At 38.5% G+C, this 15624-nt stretch overlaps 1 protein-coding gene across 1 annotated transcript in view; it reads left to right on the forward strand.

Annotated features, from left to right (window-relative positions):
• The window catches only part of LOC117375487 (alpha-1,6-mannosylglycoprotein 6-beta-N-acetylglucosaminyltransferase B), a 149838-nt gene that overhangs the window by 16896 nt on the left and 117318 nt on the right, over positions 1-15624 (forward strand). Inside the window, exon 3 of the mRNA XM_055223459.1 lies at positions 13578-13725. Within this exon, the coding sequence (XP_055079434.1) occupies positions 13578-13725 (148 nt within the window). The remainder of the gene's footprint in view (positions 1-13577; positions 13726-15624) is intronic.

The following is a 15624-nucleotide window of genomic DNA, read 5'->3' on the forward strand; positions in this document are numbered from 1 at the left end:
GATACTTTTGTGTTGAACAGGGCTGGTGCTTTTTGCTACACGAAAAAGTTCAAATGGAAATTACAGACTGTTCAAAATTACACTACAATAATACAAAAAAATCCATATTACGTTTTTATGAATCACTACAAGCGCTAACTGGAGTATAAGTCGCGCTGGAGTATAAGTCGCACTGGAGTATAAATCGCACTGCAGTATAAGTCGCACAAGCTAAAAAATGCATAATAATGAAGAAAAAAACATATTTCACATATAAATCACATCTGAGTATAAGTCGCATCCCCGGCCGAACTATGAAAAAAGTGCGACTTATATTCCGGAAAATACGCTACGGAAACTGGTCTAAAACGGCGACTCAAACATGGAGGAGGGGCTGTTCTCGCGTCCATAAAATACTTAAATTAACATGTTACGTGCGCACCCCCATTGAGGAACTTGGCGTCCCCATAGCTCCTCCAACCTAAAATATCTGCCGCCGCCCTACTGGTGAAGGGTCTGCTTCCAGCTTGTCTCCATGGAGATGTTATTGCTTTATTTTTCAGGGAACAATCTGCATTTCCTGAGTTTTCACCAAAAGTAAAGCATTGACAAGTCGCCTAACAGACAGTGAATGTATCTCGGCCTGAAATTTAGTCTGTCTCCGCTCATTTTCTTCCTGCCAAAGAAGCTGTGGTCCAACTTCTGAAATACTCCCGAATAAAAGTAGGAAACAGCGAGGATCCTTCCCGACTGAAGAAGTTCACTTTTACACTTTAGGGAGTCTAACTCTGTTTCTGTGTTTCAACTCTCCGACCCCCACTAACTGCTCCTGTGCATGTACGATACGATACTGCAGGGAAGATTGTCACAAAGTTCACACAAGCTTGACTCAACTGAGCAATGATATAATCCTTTTCTCACTTTCACAAATTTCCAACCTGTAATTTCGCCAAACATTGTAAAATACTTGGGGTTGTTGTATTCGTTTATTAGTTGTTGTATTTATTTATTTCTGATGGGAGGTCCCCCAAGTGTTTGTCTCTGGGGAGATGTTATTGCTTTACCTGCGTACCTAGCGTTTATTTAAACTCTGAATGGGTTTGCCTCTCCACAGATGTGATCTGTAATCTAAGCAGGGTAACAGTTTAGTTTTTGATACTCTAAATACAACGAACTATCAAAAGTAGCTAGATACAATTGTGGTTTTGTTTAAAATATTTTGATCAAATTGAGATTCAGTCATTTCAAATAATCATTTTGTCAGTTTACACAAATAAAACATGACTGAATAAAAAAAACAACTTGTTACTTGTTACTTTTATTGTACATAATATATATATATTTTTTTGTATTTTGTATTTTGCTCCATCGAAACAGTGTGCTACATTAGAGTCTATTTATATTTTATTTTTTAAGTCTATTTTTTAATTATTTTAAGCTATTATCTATTATCTTGTTTTATTGCATGTTACCATTTTCCTGTTGTTTTTGAACTGTGAGGTGCAACACTGGAATTTCCCCACTGTGGGACTAATAAAGGCAGATATTATCTTATCTTTTTATATTTCAAAATCTGTGCAAAGTGCTTTTGTTTTCGGGACTTTTGGGTTTGTACTATAGTTTAGAGAAGTTATATAAAAGGACAAAAGGGAATGAAATACGCTGAATTTCGGTTTCTGGTTAGAAAATTTACAACAATGAATATATTTTGATAAGAAGAACCTAAACTTACGTAGGTCTAGAAGTTCACTGTGACGTCATCCGTAGCGTTCAGCTCCAACCAAATGAATCCAGTCGACGCTAGCAGTTATAGCGGCTAATTTGGAGCACGATTCTACGTTTGTAATTCCGAGCGCGTCAACCATAGAGCCAATCAGGTTAGCTTAGCAACAAGGCAGTAGCTTTCAATCAAATCTGTTGCTAATGCTTACGATTGGTCTGTTTTAATGATAATATCTTGATTCATGGACAAAATGGTGAAATCAGAACACCAGGATCACGCAGAGCGGTTTAATACGAACATTATTAAACATAAGGGAAGAATGAGAAGCCGCGCTCATTTCCTGTTTGGAACGCGGCGGCTAACGGGCTGGCTACGTCCATCGATATACAGTCTATTGAAAGAATAAGGGACAGTACGATATGTCCCCTTTGAAATGATTTGGGACAGTTTAACACGATGCCTCTGATCAGACAAGATGAGAGTTTATAGAAAAGTCTGATGAAAGTGCGACGTTTGTGCGAGACAGGGCTCATTCCAGCGCGTGTAGAACGAGCGTAAATTGGGTCAGGAAGTTGCATTTTGTTGTTTTGCATAGAATTATCATCTATCACGAACCCAGCAAGCCTTTTTATAGCCCACAGACTGTTCTACACATATTTGCAAGAACAGCGTGCAGTCCAAATGTGTGCCGCCAGTAGAGCTGAATGATAAATTGACTTTCGAAACTGCAAATTGAATGGTCATAATTAGCACATTTCAAAGGCTGCCGTTAATTAGATGATTTATTGTTTTCAGCGAATGGTAAAATGTCTTTCACTTTGATGTTTTACTAACCTGCTAAAGCCTCTTAAGCCTCTACACCGCACAATTTTCTCCATATGTGATAAAAGATTGGATTGTGGGAGAAATATTGGGACTCACAGAAACGGGGATAAACTGATATTAAACTCAGAATCGTCAAACGGCCAAACGCGAGCTGCAGCTGATATGAAGCGTGTCTTATGTTTTGAAATCTAGATCTCAGAGTGAGCTGTTCTCTCGCTGCGAAGGCGATCAATCTTTCTCCACGAGGCGACCAACGGTAAACACAAGCGCTCCGTCAGAGTTCAGGCGTGAACGGGACCCTCTCTCCCCTTTTCCCTTTCATTTACTAACTTTACAACTCCGACTGTGACCTTACTACACGGACCCTTGAGCCTGATATTCGCTTCACCAAACTAACGATAATCCCCCTGGACATTAACTAAAATATTGTCTTTAGGAAAATAATAATATTGCGATTGGTTAATGTCACATCCTTCTTGCTAAAAATCCTAGTTGCGCCAAGATTCTCCATTTGACAGAGATTTTTTTTTCAGAATTAAAATGTACATTTGTTAGATTTTCTTTATTTTGTCTTAAAATATGTCTTGTTTTAGAATTTTTTTTTTTTTTTTTTTTTTTATGAAGAAGAAAACAGTGCAGTACAAAACATAACAGGACTTGACAAAAGATTGAAACATGAAGAGGAGACAAAGAAACAGACAAGAAAAAGATAAACCTGGTACAAAGTAAAGGACAAGAAACAAATAAAACAATGATCAGAGCGTGGGGCGGGTTGGGGGAGTTTAGTGATGAAGTTACAACTAGTTTTGATATTCAGTTTCAAGGTTGAGTCTCCATTCTCTTTTATTGTTTCCTTTTCCTTTCTTCCTTTTTTAGATTTAGATTTTTTTTCTTTCAGTTTATTCCAACAGAAGTAAATCAAGTACCGTATTTGTCAGGGTATAAGCCGCACCTGAGTATAAGCCGCACCTGAGTATAAGTCGCACCTGAGTATAAGCCGCACCTGAGTATAAGCCGCACCTGAGTATAAGCCGCACCTGAGTATAAGTCGCACCTTAGTATAAGCCGCACCAGCCAAAAAATGCATAATAATAAAGAAAAATATATATATTTCGCATATAAATCACATCTGAGTATAAGTCGCACTCCCGGCCAAACTATGACAAAAAAGTGCAACTTATAGTCCAGAAAATACGGTAGTTTGATTGTAAATGTTTCAATTTAAGTAATCATACATAATTATCGTAGGTTGAAATATCAATATCTGTCAGCCCTGTTCCCAAGTACTTTCACTGTTGTTACGATAAATCATAAAACTGACCAGATTTTAATTGATACTAAAACTAGTATCAAAACTAGATGTTCATTTCAGCAGGTATCAGTACTGAAAAAAAAACAACAAAAAAACATAAATATAAATAGTTGTCTGCTCTAAGAAGTGTCGTCATTTTGGTATCAACATTCATAATGAGAATCTAGGCTTTTCCTCGGTATTGAAATTTTAGTATTGCGACAACGACATCAGTAAATAAGCTGGAGCGATCTGTCTGCGCAACGTAGACAAAAATCAATGCAAACTCTGTATTGAATTTTTAATTGAATCTTGTAAAACTCTCCCTCTGTTTTCCCTCTTTAGGCTGTCAGACACCATAAAGGAGAATTCAGGAAAAAAGTGACAAGATGATGATATTATTATTATTATTTTATTTATTTTTTATTATTATTTTGTATTATTATTATTTTCTCCATAACGAATACTTTAAATAAGAGTGACAAATTAACTACGCAGTGCAAAGTAGTGAAAATTAGCGAGATTATGACCCCCAAGAAAACTACTTCTGCCTTTTTTATTTTTTAAACGATTTTATTATTATTTTATATTTTATATTTTATTTATGACTATTTTTTTTATTATTTTATTATTATTTATTTTATTTTTTTTATCTTTTAGAGTACTACCTCCGTGTTTTTTATTTTTATATTCTTATTTTTTATTATTTAATTATTATTATTTATTATTATTATTATTATTGTTATTATTATTATTATTGTTATTGTTATTATTATTATTATTATTATTATTATTATTATTATTATTATTAATTTATTTTCCATAATGAATACTTTAATTAAGAGTGATGAAGTAAGTAAGCCGTGCAAAGTAGTGAAAATTAAAACGGCCTTTGCATTTGACAGGTGCGACAGCGAGATTCTGACCCCAAAGAAAACTACCTCCGCGTTTCACATCGACCATGACAGAATATATTTATCGGCTCTGGATGTAGTGCAGTGGGACTTATTAAACTCAAATGAAGCATGACTCGCCAGTAATCCAAGCGTCGCCATTGACGGATAAATCACCGTGATATGATGCGTAATGCCAAAATGTGATGAATTACATGTTCAATGTGTAATGTCAGCAAGTGTGAGGGTTGTACATGTGCAGGGGTTTGGGAGATAAGAGTGAAATTAACCCAGAACATGCACAATAGGCTTGGTAGGTACTTAGTCGTGATCAGGAAGTACCCGAGACGTGGATCCCTTGGGCGCGTGTTTAACCTGACATGGTATCCTCCACATATTTAGCTAGGTTTTCTCTAACTTGCTCTAATTGCAATTACTCTAACAAGCATTCTGATTGTAATTACATGTACCGTAAATTTCGGATTATAAGCCGCTACTTTTTTTCCACGCTTTGAGCCCTGCGGCTTTTACAGCAGTGCGGCTTATATATGGAATTTTACTGGATAACGGCCCCTGGGGGGCGCTCTCTAGCTGTAAACGTAAAAGTGAGACAGACGTGGGGAAAGATTCTGCTCTGAAGAATTCACTAGTTTTGATTTTGAACGATCATTTTGCGCATCATGAAATGGATATGATGCCGTTTTTAAGATAAAGAAACAGAAAGGAAACAGAGCAGGGGTCGGCCTTTAACACGCAAAGAGCCATTTGGACCCACTTTCCACGTAAAATAAAACACTGGGAGCCGCAAATACTTTTTGACATCTAAAATGAAGATAACACTGTATAACAACAATAATGTAGGTTTTACTTTCACGGACAAGCCTTCTACACGTGGCAGATAAATATGGCAAAAACAACTTAAGTGCATTAAAAAAATACAACTCACCAAACCGCTGCATCATGCATCCCGCTGATTATGTGATTATGTCTACTCTACTCCGCAGTTTCTTTAAAAAAACAACAACAAAAAAACTCGTAGCGTATCATTTTATCCCAGGTGCTTATTCTCCATGTGCCAAAGCAGTTTTGAAGGTTTCATTGCCTTATTTGCTTTTCCCGTATGTTACGCAGAGCGGACTCTGTGCGCGTGAGTCACCTGCAGCGACAAACCCAGATTTTAAGTAGGCATTGTCTGTTAAATTTATCTTTCTTTTTCTTGGAGGTCGTAGTCTCCTCTTCTGGCTCCTCAGTTGTCCTTTTCCCCTTTGTTAAAAAGATCTCCAAAGACTTTTGTTTTGGCTCATTTTCACTCACTTGTGGCTCTACTTTTGGGCGACATGTCTGATGTGTTATACGTGATACGTCACCGCGGAGACAAGAGCAGATAATAAACTTGCTACTACATCAAATAGATTTCTGTGGCGATTTCCAGCAGGATTTTCATGATACATCTACGGACGAGCTTATTAGTGTGTCATTAGGGACGGGCGAAAGTTGCTCCTGACCCCTGTGCGCACAACGTCTGAAAATCAGGGCTCTTTACGCAGGACTGTGAGCTGTGTCTGTGTTAGTTCCCAAGCCACGCAGAACCGCAGTATGAGGCTGAAAGAGGCGCATGCGGCTCCGGAGCCGCGAGTTGCCGACCCCTGAAATAGAGCCACTGCACGTGAGCTCGACATCAATGAATCCAACTTGGTCAATGTAAAAGACGACAAAAGTTTTCAGAGGAAATAAAAGCAGATTTTCCGTTTTGGTGCAGTTTTATTTTCTAAACCTGCAGATGTGTTCATCCCGTGTTGATGTTGTGTTGGTTCCAATTTTCAGGCACAGTTTTAAAAAAAAGCGTGTCAGTGCACCGTCTTTCTGTGTAAATATCTCATGTTACAATATGAAAACCTGCGGCTTACATTCAGGTGCGGCTTATATATGGACAAAATTGATTTTCTCTTCAAATTTAGCTGGTGCGGCTTATATCAAGGTGCGCTCTGTAGTCCGAAATTTACGGTATTTCAGAACATGAGATTTCAAGTCCAGGGTCAGCAGTTGTTATGCAGACTAAGTAGGGCTGCAATTTAAATGGAGCCAATTAGCAAATCGCAAGAAGTGCAGTTTTTGAAGTACCATCATTTCCACCACAAACATTTCTGCATAAAAATGTGTTAATCCTGTAGTTTAGATGTTGTGAAATGTGATTCTTGTATTAGTTGTCACTTCATATTTCAGTCTTTTTGTCAATTTAGAGCAGAATCCGATAAATAAACATAAATGGAAACTCTAATCTTTCCAAAACTGTTCAGCCCTAAGAATAAGAAAGGATAGTTTAATGTTTGTTAAAAATGGAAGACTCCACGATTAGCTAATTGTGTTTTTTCAAATTGTCACCTTTTGTCTCAGTGAAATGTGATTCCTCTTGCAGTTCTGCTTAATAATGATGGGGAACTGGAGCGGGAGCACAAAGAGGAAACTAACACAGGGTGATATAAATCTGTGAATGTCAGGACTAAACCTGAATCCTGCCCAGACTAAACTAGGTACAAGTCTAAATCCATATGTCTGTAACATTTCCTGATATATAGGGTAGAGATTTTTTCTACGGAATATTTCTAATGGAAATAAAAAAGTAATGATGCAAAAAAGGTGGCTTCACATTTACACAATCATCACAAAAACGGATTTGGATTACACCCAATAAATTTATTCTATATTGTACAAAAAGGAACTACAACTTTACTTCTCTGTCATTTAAAAAATACTGACATAAACATCTGCAAATATTTGTTTCGTGGTATTGGCCACAACGGCAAGTCAAATATCTCTTTCTGTTTATTTGTTTATAATTTTTTTTGTGGGCTGTGTGGTTTGTGTTTTGTTTTCTGGTCAACTTTTGTGCCCGTAGTATTTCTTTCCATTAATTTTACCACTTATTTTACCATACTTGGCTATAATAGTAATAATAATAATAATAATAATGATCATTTATTTTTTATTTGATATATTTTCCTTTTTTATATACCCGTATGTGTATATGTGTATATGTGTGCATATATAGTGATGTATGTGTGTATGTATATGTACTTTTTTTCTGTTTCTGCGTTTACCCAGTGCCCAGAGGTGAGGGGTGGGAGGGCTGTAAAATGTTAAAACGCAAATATAAATATGAATAATAAGAAATATAGATCCTGGTATCGACTAAATAAAAATCCACATCGGATCATCCCTAAAGGAAATCCCACTAACTTAAGGTCATCAGTTCAGAGGAAAACTGTACACTTTATTAGTATTATTTAATAGTAGGCTAATATTTTGTGGTTCATGTTCATAAGCCGAGTGGACTGGACGCGTGGCTTCGCTTCAAGTTTTGAGTGACAGATAATAATGGCCATATCCTTCCACCGCCCCGCCAAGTTACTGATCAAACAATTATAACCAATATTTGTGTAGGGACAAAAATGACACTTATTTACTTAGTTAACCATTACACAATAGATCCAGTTGGGTTATGCAACTGTTGTTTTTCCTTCAAGTAACTATTGAACAGCTTTGTATGAATAAAAACATTATGCAAAGTTCTTGGACAAAATCAGCCTTTAAATATTTTTATTACATCGATGGGACCATCCCTAAAAGAAATCAGCATCAGACCAGACCAGGGGCGTCAAACTCAATTTCCCCGAGGGCCACATCAGCAAAATGGCTCAAATTTGCAAAGATATAAAAAATATGTCTGTGTAATTGTGTAACTCCTGATAAACTGACATTTTAAGACAGTCATACATTTAAATTACCTTGTCGCGGGCCACATAAAATGACATGGCGGGCCGCATTTGTCCCCCGGGCCTTGAGTTTGACACATGTGGACCAGAGGCAGTGGCTCAGTTGTCAGAACAATTTGCCCACTCACCCAAAAGTCAGCAGTTCAGTTCTACCTCAGAGCAGCGCTGTTCAGTGGTAGTAGAGGAGAAATACACTTTATTAGTATCATTTAATAGCAGGCTCGTGTTTTTGTGGTTCATGTTCATAAGCCGAGTGGACTGGACGAGGTTTTGAGTGACAGATAGTGCTCATATCTTTGCATGGAGACAAACCGGGGACATCACCATTCCCAGTTACTGATCACCCGATTATAACTAATATTAGTGCAGGGACAGAAAATGACACTTATTTCCTTCGTTAGCCATTACACAATAGAACCAACGGGGTTATACGACTGTCGTTTTTCCTTCAAATAACTACTGGACAGCTTTGTGTGAATAAAAACATTATGCAAAGTTCTAGGACAAAATCAGCGTGTAAATATTGTCAGAGCAATTTGCCAAAAGGTCAGCGGTTCAATCTCACCTCGGAGCAGCGCTGTTCAGTGGTAGTGCAGGAGAAATATACACTTTATTAGTATCTTTTAATAGTTGGCTAATGTTTTATGGTTATGGTGATTAGACAAGTTGCTTCGCTCCAGGTTTTGATTGACACGTAGCTCGAATATTTTTCAGAATAGATAATTAATTGTTTTTTTTATTATAACTTTCTAATTTACTTTTATAATTCCAACAAACATTCCATGACCAGTTAAAAGTTTGGATGCATTGATTGTATGTAGCAAACTAAAAATAACTCAAAATAACTTGTTTGAGTTAATTTTTTTGATAAAAAATAGACACTCTTTGCTTTGAACCCTTGTTTGCACTTTTGGCATGTCTTGACCCTGACACAGTCCAAGTGTGAAGTGAAAACTCTCTCATCCAGAGGCTCAGTGAGACAAGGCCAGAGGTTTGCAGCTCTGTCAACAAAGCAAAGCGCGGATACTTTGAACATTTGAGACTTTTTCTGTTTGTATCTAGAATGTAGCAAGTAGTAAACATGAAAAAAACAAGAGGGTGTGTCCAAAATGTGTCTTATCGCTAAAGGTGTATGACTTTTTAGCGATAAAACTTCCGTAGCACCAGTCCAATATTACCTCTAACATGGGCGACTATAAATTAAAAAAAACAACGAAATAACACACTAGCTAACCATCCCTTATAACGTCGTCTTCCAAGTGCTCCATGTCCCTCGCCCTCGTAGCTCGCCTCTACAAACCGAGATCCAATTTGTATCCGTTAACTATCGACCGGACAGTGGCAGTTTAGAAACGGAAGTCATTACAGGAAATTATCCACGGTTTAAGCGAGCCCATTATTAACCAGCAGGTGAGAGATAGAGGCGTCACGCTTAGACGCCGCAGTCCGCGTGTTAGCAAAACACATTAGCTAGCCAACAAATCCCGCGAGGCAAAAGAAAAGCTAGCTGATGAGGAGTTGATTGCGGACATATATAAAAGTCTAAAAATGGAGCGTGTAGGACGCGCTAGCCCTGGGTAATGGTGATGTATGGATGCGAGTGGGTTAGCAGGAGTATTGCTGAGAAATACGAGTTGTTGCTACCCACATTCTACCCTCAGGCTCTGTTTAGATTTACTGCGGCAAAGGCACTGCAAGCAAAACTCAGGGAAAAGGAAAAAAAACATCCTGAAACTGCAAGTGAAATCATTTATAGATCGTATTGCACTGGATACTGGATGGTTAGCTTGTTTTGTAGGTTTTAAGGGGATTTGAATACAAGTTTAAAGGGGCACGGTGGATTTGCTACCGGCTTGTTGTTGTTGTTGTTGTTATCGCTTTGCCAAGAACGTTTCGCAGTATGGCTTTACGATTGACTAGCTCCGCGGAGACGAGCAGGTCAAGTTTTACCGATCACTCGATATTAACTGTTGAGACAGAAAGACGCAGTTAACCGTTACACAACAGATCCAGCTGGGTTACGCAACTGTTATTTTTTCTTCAAATAACTACTCAACAGCTTTGTATGAAAACAAGTTCAAACAATATGAGACGTTCTAGGAGAAAATCAGGCTGAAAATAGTTTTATTACATCCATTTAAAGGCACAACCACGGTTTAAGCGATATCATGGAGCACATACTCGGTCCAGCAAACGTTTCAGTATCAGTGCCGACGTTCAAGTTTTGGTATCGTCCAATCTGTAGAGAAGCAAACGCACAGCAAGAAACTGTATTTTACTTTTATATACAGTGGTCCCTCGTTTATCGCGGGGGTTACGTTCCAAAAATAACCCGCAACAGGCGAAATCCGCGCAGTATCAGCTTTATTTTTTACAATTATTCTCTATGTTTTTGGCTGTTAAACCCCTCACCACACACTTTATACACTTTTCTCACACAGGCGTTAACATTTTCTCACATTTCTCTCTCGTTTAAACTCTCTCAAAGTTCAAACCTTCGTAGGCGTCTTTGTCGGTGCAGAACGTTTCATCGACATTGTGGGTTTTGTCGGGGAGAAAACAAATTGCAAACGTACAGCACTTCAGAGTCACACTGCGATCCAACGTTTATGTAAATTTGTCTGAACACATTCTGTACTGGACAGGAGACACGGCACGGAGGAGACTGATGGACAATGGTCTACAGTCCAACAGCCAATCAGGACAAAGAACACAATGATCTACAGTCCAACAGCCAATCAGGACGCACAACACAATGGTCTACAGTCCAACAGCCAATCAGGACGCAGAACACAATGCGCTTTCAGACGATGTAAAAAAAAAAAAAAGCATGTAAAATTGCACTAAAAACATCGCAAAACTGAGATATAGCAAGGGAAAACTGTATTTATGTTTTATTGTTAGTAATAAAAACACTTGTGAATGTGAGTTAGCCCAGGTTTAATGCCATACTGCGGATATTCCAAGCATAGCAACATCACCATGGAGACAAGCAAATAGCGGATATCCCACCCAGAAAATTATAAAGTGAATCGTGTTGATATTGTGTTAGTTCTAGTTCAGTTCTGGTTTAGTTCTGATTTAGTCCAAGTGTAGTTAAACTAATCGAGTAAAGTCGTGTAGTACTTAACTTAGTCCTGGTTTAGTTCTGGTTTAATCCTCGTTATGACTTGTTATAAGTGGCGTAGTCGCAGTTTAGACCTGGTTTAGAGTCCTGGTGAAATCTAATCCTTATATTCACATTAATTACACTAGACATAGGCTAAATATATTGTTTTTAGTTAATTATCATTGTTTAAATTAGTTAGGTCGTTGTTTTTCAGTGCGATTTCTGATGAAGTAACAGCTGAACTTTGATGCCACTTTATCATTAGTACTTGAAGGACCTTTTGTTGCTGTTGGGTGTCTTAGTAACACTCACTAAACGTATCCAATTCTAATGTCTTGAAACGCCGCTGTCAGGCTGCAAATCTGATCTTTCTTTCTTTCTGGGGTAAGACACATTGTTGCCTCAGCCTTGAATTATTCAAAAGGAGACATTGCTGGCAAAGTTGGATTGTAGAAAACTGTCAGCTTGACACGTATCGAAAAAGAAGAAAAAAAGGAAAAAAAACACAAGGAAGGGAGGAAGGAAAGGATTTAAAAACTTATCAAGCTATTTTAAAACGTTTTCTTAACATGTGCCAGCCATTCACAAGTGCTATTCTTCTCTCGTTAAAAAACCCACGCTACAAAATCATTTTCCAAAGGATTGCGTACCGGTGGCATTTCTTTTCAACCTTTATTTGATTTAGTTGTGATACATTTGAATAGTTTTTGCCAAGAAAGGTGGCTGTTCTTGTGGCTGATTTAAAAAAAAGAAAAAAAAAAAGAAAACCTGGTGGGTGAAGAGAATGGAGAATTGCGCAGTTTAGTTCTACTTTAAAATTTAAAGTAAAAAAGTCAAAGTAAAAGTCACCAGTATTGAGTATCGGTGCAAATACTGAAAAAATATCAGTTCCGTGATATCACTTGAGCCGATACATTGGCCAGGCCTTTAATTGAACCCGATAAGACTAATTACAGGATGATTTTGACCCAGTGCGTCTCTAAATGTTTGAACTTTTATTCACACAAAGTTGTTCAGTAGTTACTTGAAGGATAAATAACAACTGCGTAACACAATGGGATATTTTGTAACTGTGTTTTTAACTGGAAAAACGTGCCTTTTGCAATCCCTACAGGGGTATCGGTCAAAATCGGGTATAGAATCCTAAAATTTAAAGTATCAACGTAGGAATCTGAACTGAAAAAGCTGGATCGGTGCATAAAAAATGTCAAGAATTTATTGGAGAGGAGGAAAACTACATCCAGTTACTGTTACAACGATGTGTTTCTCCAAATGCTCTTATGCTCCTACGTGATCATTTCCTAGACCACTATTTGTACTTCTACTTTACTAATCCTGTTTTGACATAACTGCACTGTTGCTGTACCAAGAAGTATTAGAAAGTTGACAAAGGGAAGGGCATCTCACGTAAAACTGACATCTAAATCAATATTACTTTGATGGACAGTTTGCTGCGGTGAATCCAGCAGGAAATGCCTGAAGAAATGCATTATGAAAAGAAAAGCTTTCAGACCTTTTCATGTTGTCAAAGATATTTCTAAATGGTCCACTAGCAATTTTCAAACGTCAATTGGTTTATTTATGATGCACTATGTCACTTCTCTGGAGAGGGATTGACTGTCTGCTTGTCCGCGGGGGAATACATCGCTTTGCTTGAATGTAGTTTGGCGTTAAATTTACCCTCTGAGTTCTCACCCTCCGCTGATCTGATCTGTCGTTTGGCCTGGCGGTGACACCTGCTCGTCTCCATGAAGATAAAGAAGTTTACGTTTGCCCTACTGTGCGATATTCCAAGCAAAAGCACTAACATCTCCCTGCAGAGAAGCTACACCGTGCAGCACTTCTTTTTGTATTATTTTGAACATTGCTCATTTTATTTTCCATTTCCTACGTTCAACTCAATTTTGCTTTTCAGATTCTCTCTTTATATTGCCTCTCTTTGTGTCTGGGACTGAGTTTGTGCTGGTTGTGTGTTTTTCCTCAGACCCGGCGGGGCAGGAGTCTCGAGAAGGTCTGAAGAAGATCTCGGACATGATGGAGGTCATTTTGAGGAAGTTAGACGTTCTGACCGGGCTCGGTAACAGGAGCGACACCTCCCACAAACTGCAGGAACTCAGCGCGGCTCTAGACAGGTGCGAGATACACTTTCACTGCACACTTGTATGTTTACGTGAAGAGATAACACACAGCGAGGCAATTTGTGCGCTTGAATGTGTTGATCCGTGTTGAATAAATGAGTAGCCCGAGAGTTGAAGAGAACACGCGTGACACTGGAGTTGTAACGTAGGAGAAGTACAGGACCCAGCACCGAGAGACATGAACACACAAGACACTGTGATAGTCGTGTCCAGTCCAGTCTGGCTCTACTTTCATTGTAGGGAGTATTATATGTCTGATGGGGTAGGCCAAGATAACAAGGATTGGACTGGCAGTGAGTGCCTCAGTACAGCACAAAAATCGAATTTCTCTAACAATTTTCTCTAACCTACGGTGGGAGGTTCTAATGATGACAACACATTAGTGATAAGGGCTTGTCCAGATGCCAAAAGTCCTTACAGTGGCGAGCTGCAAGACACTGCCTGGCCAAAAAATAAGTCGCCACCAAAAAAAAGGTCACACACTCTAATATTTGGTTGTTCCGCCTTTAGCTTTGATTACGTCACACATTTGCTGTGGCATTGTTTCGATTTCGCTTCTGCAATGTCACGAGATTTATTTCATTTATTTCATATTTTATTAATTTTTCACCAAGATGTTGCATTGATGATGGCCAAGTCTGACGCTGCACAAAGCTTCTCCAGCACATCCCTAAGATTCTCAATGTCAGGCAGATTGGTCGCCATCAAGAGGGCCAGATGTAACTGTGCGGCAGTATAAATGTCACTAAATATAACCAAATGTCATGTAAAATAAATGTAACTACTTTTTTACTTGTTAAATAACTGTTTCTGTTTTTATTACTTATTCGAGTTGCAAATATGACATGTCTGTGTAACTGCGTATCCCCTCAAACTGACATTTTTAAAAGTCTGTATCTGGTCGGGACACACCTGCTCACAGACCTTCAGCTCTGCTTCAAAAAAAACTTTTACAGCCTTTTAATTATTGGTCAATTTGTTGTTTTTCTTGAAGGCTAACTTTTGCATACTTACCTCCGTGTTTGGTGTCAAAATGCTGACATACAGGTTTTTCTCCTGTTTTCACATTCACCTTTCTTGAAACTGCCTTTCACGCCGACAGTTTTCCTCTTCCTGAACATTTTGGGATCATTATTTGCAAATATTTCTCATTTCCACTTGTTGGGAAAATGTCATTAGTTCATGGTCAATGCAAACATTAAAGCAGCATGGACTTATTTTAAAATGACAGTCAAGCCGTTTAATTTACCTTCTCACGGGCCTTGAGTTTGACACGTGGGTTAAGGTCTGGACTCTGTGGTGGACAATCCATGTGTGAAAATGATGTCTCATGCTCCCTGAACCACTCTTTCACAATTTGAGCCCGATAAATCCTGGCATTGTCATCTTGGAATATGCCACTGATGGAATAACCTGGTCACAGACTGTTGCTGAACCTCGACCGGACCAACTGCAGGAGGCTCGGACCTATTTGCTTAGTTAAATCCAGTTCTTAGTTGTTTTTTTTGGCTGAGCAGTGTATTTTAAAGACATAAGGTAGACTAAGGAGCTGCTAATCTGTACCTACAACCCCTCAGATCACCACAAATCACACAAAACGTACAAAAACATACGTGTCGTGTCTGAGTGCAGGAGTTTACCCGATGGCACAGTGACCACATGCACGAGTCGGAGCGGGGCTTGAACTGCAGTACTGACCTTGAGGAATGATGGCTGATCCTTCTAATCACTGTGTCATCAGAAAAAAGTATAAACTCTACAGTATGTGTGTCAAACTCAAGGCCCGGGGGCTAAACGCGGCCCGCCACGTCATTTTATGTGGCCTGCGAGACGGTAAATTAAAAGGCGTGACTGTCATTTTCAGATAAATCCATGCTGCTTTTATGTGTGCAT

The sequence above is a fragment of the Periophthalmus magnuspinnatus genome, chromosome 8 (genome assembly GCF_009829125.3).
Source record: "Periophthalmus magnuspinnatus isolate fPerMag1 chromosome 8, fPerMag1.2.pri, whole genome shotgun sequence".
Lineage (NCBI taxonomy): Eukaryota > Metazoa > Chordata > Actinopteri > Gobiiformes > Gobiidae > Periophthalmus > Periophthalmus magnuspinnatus.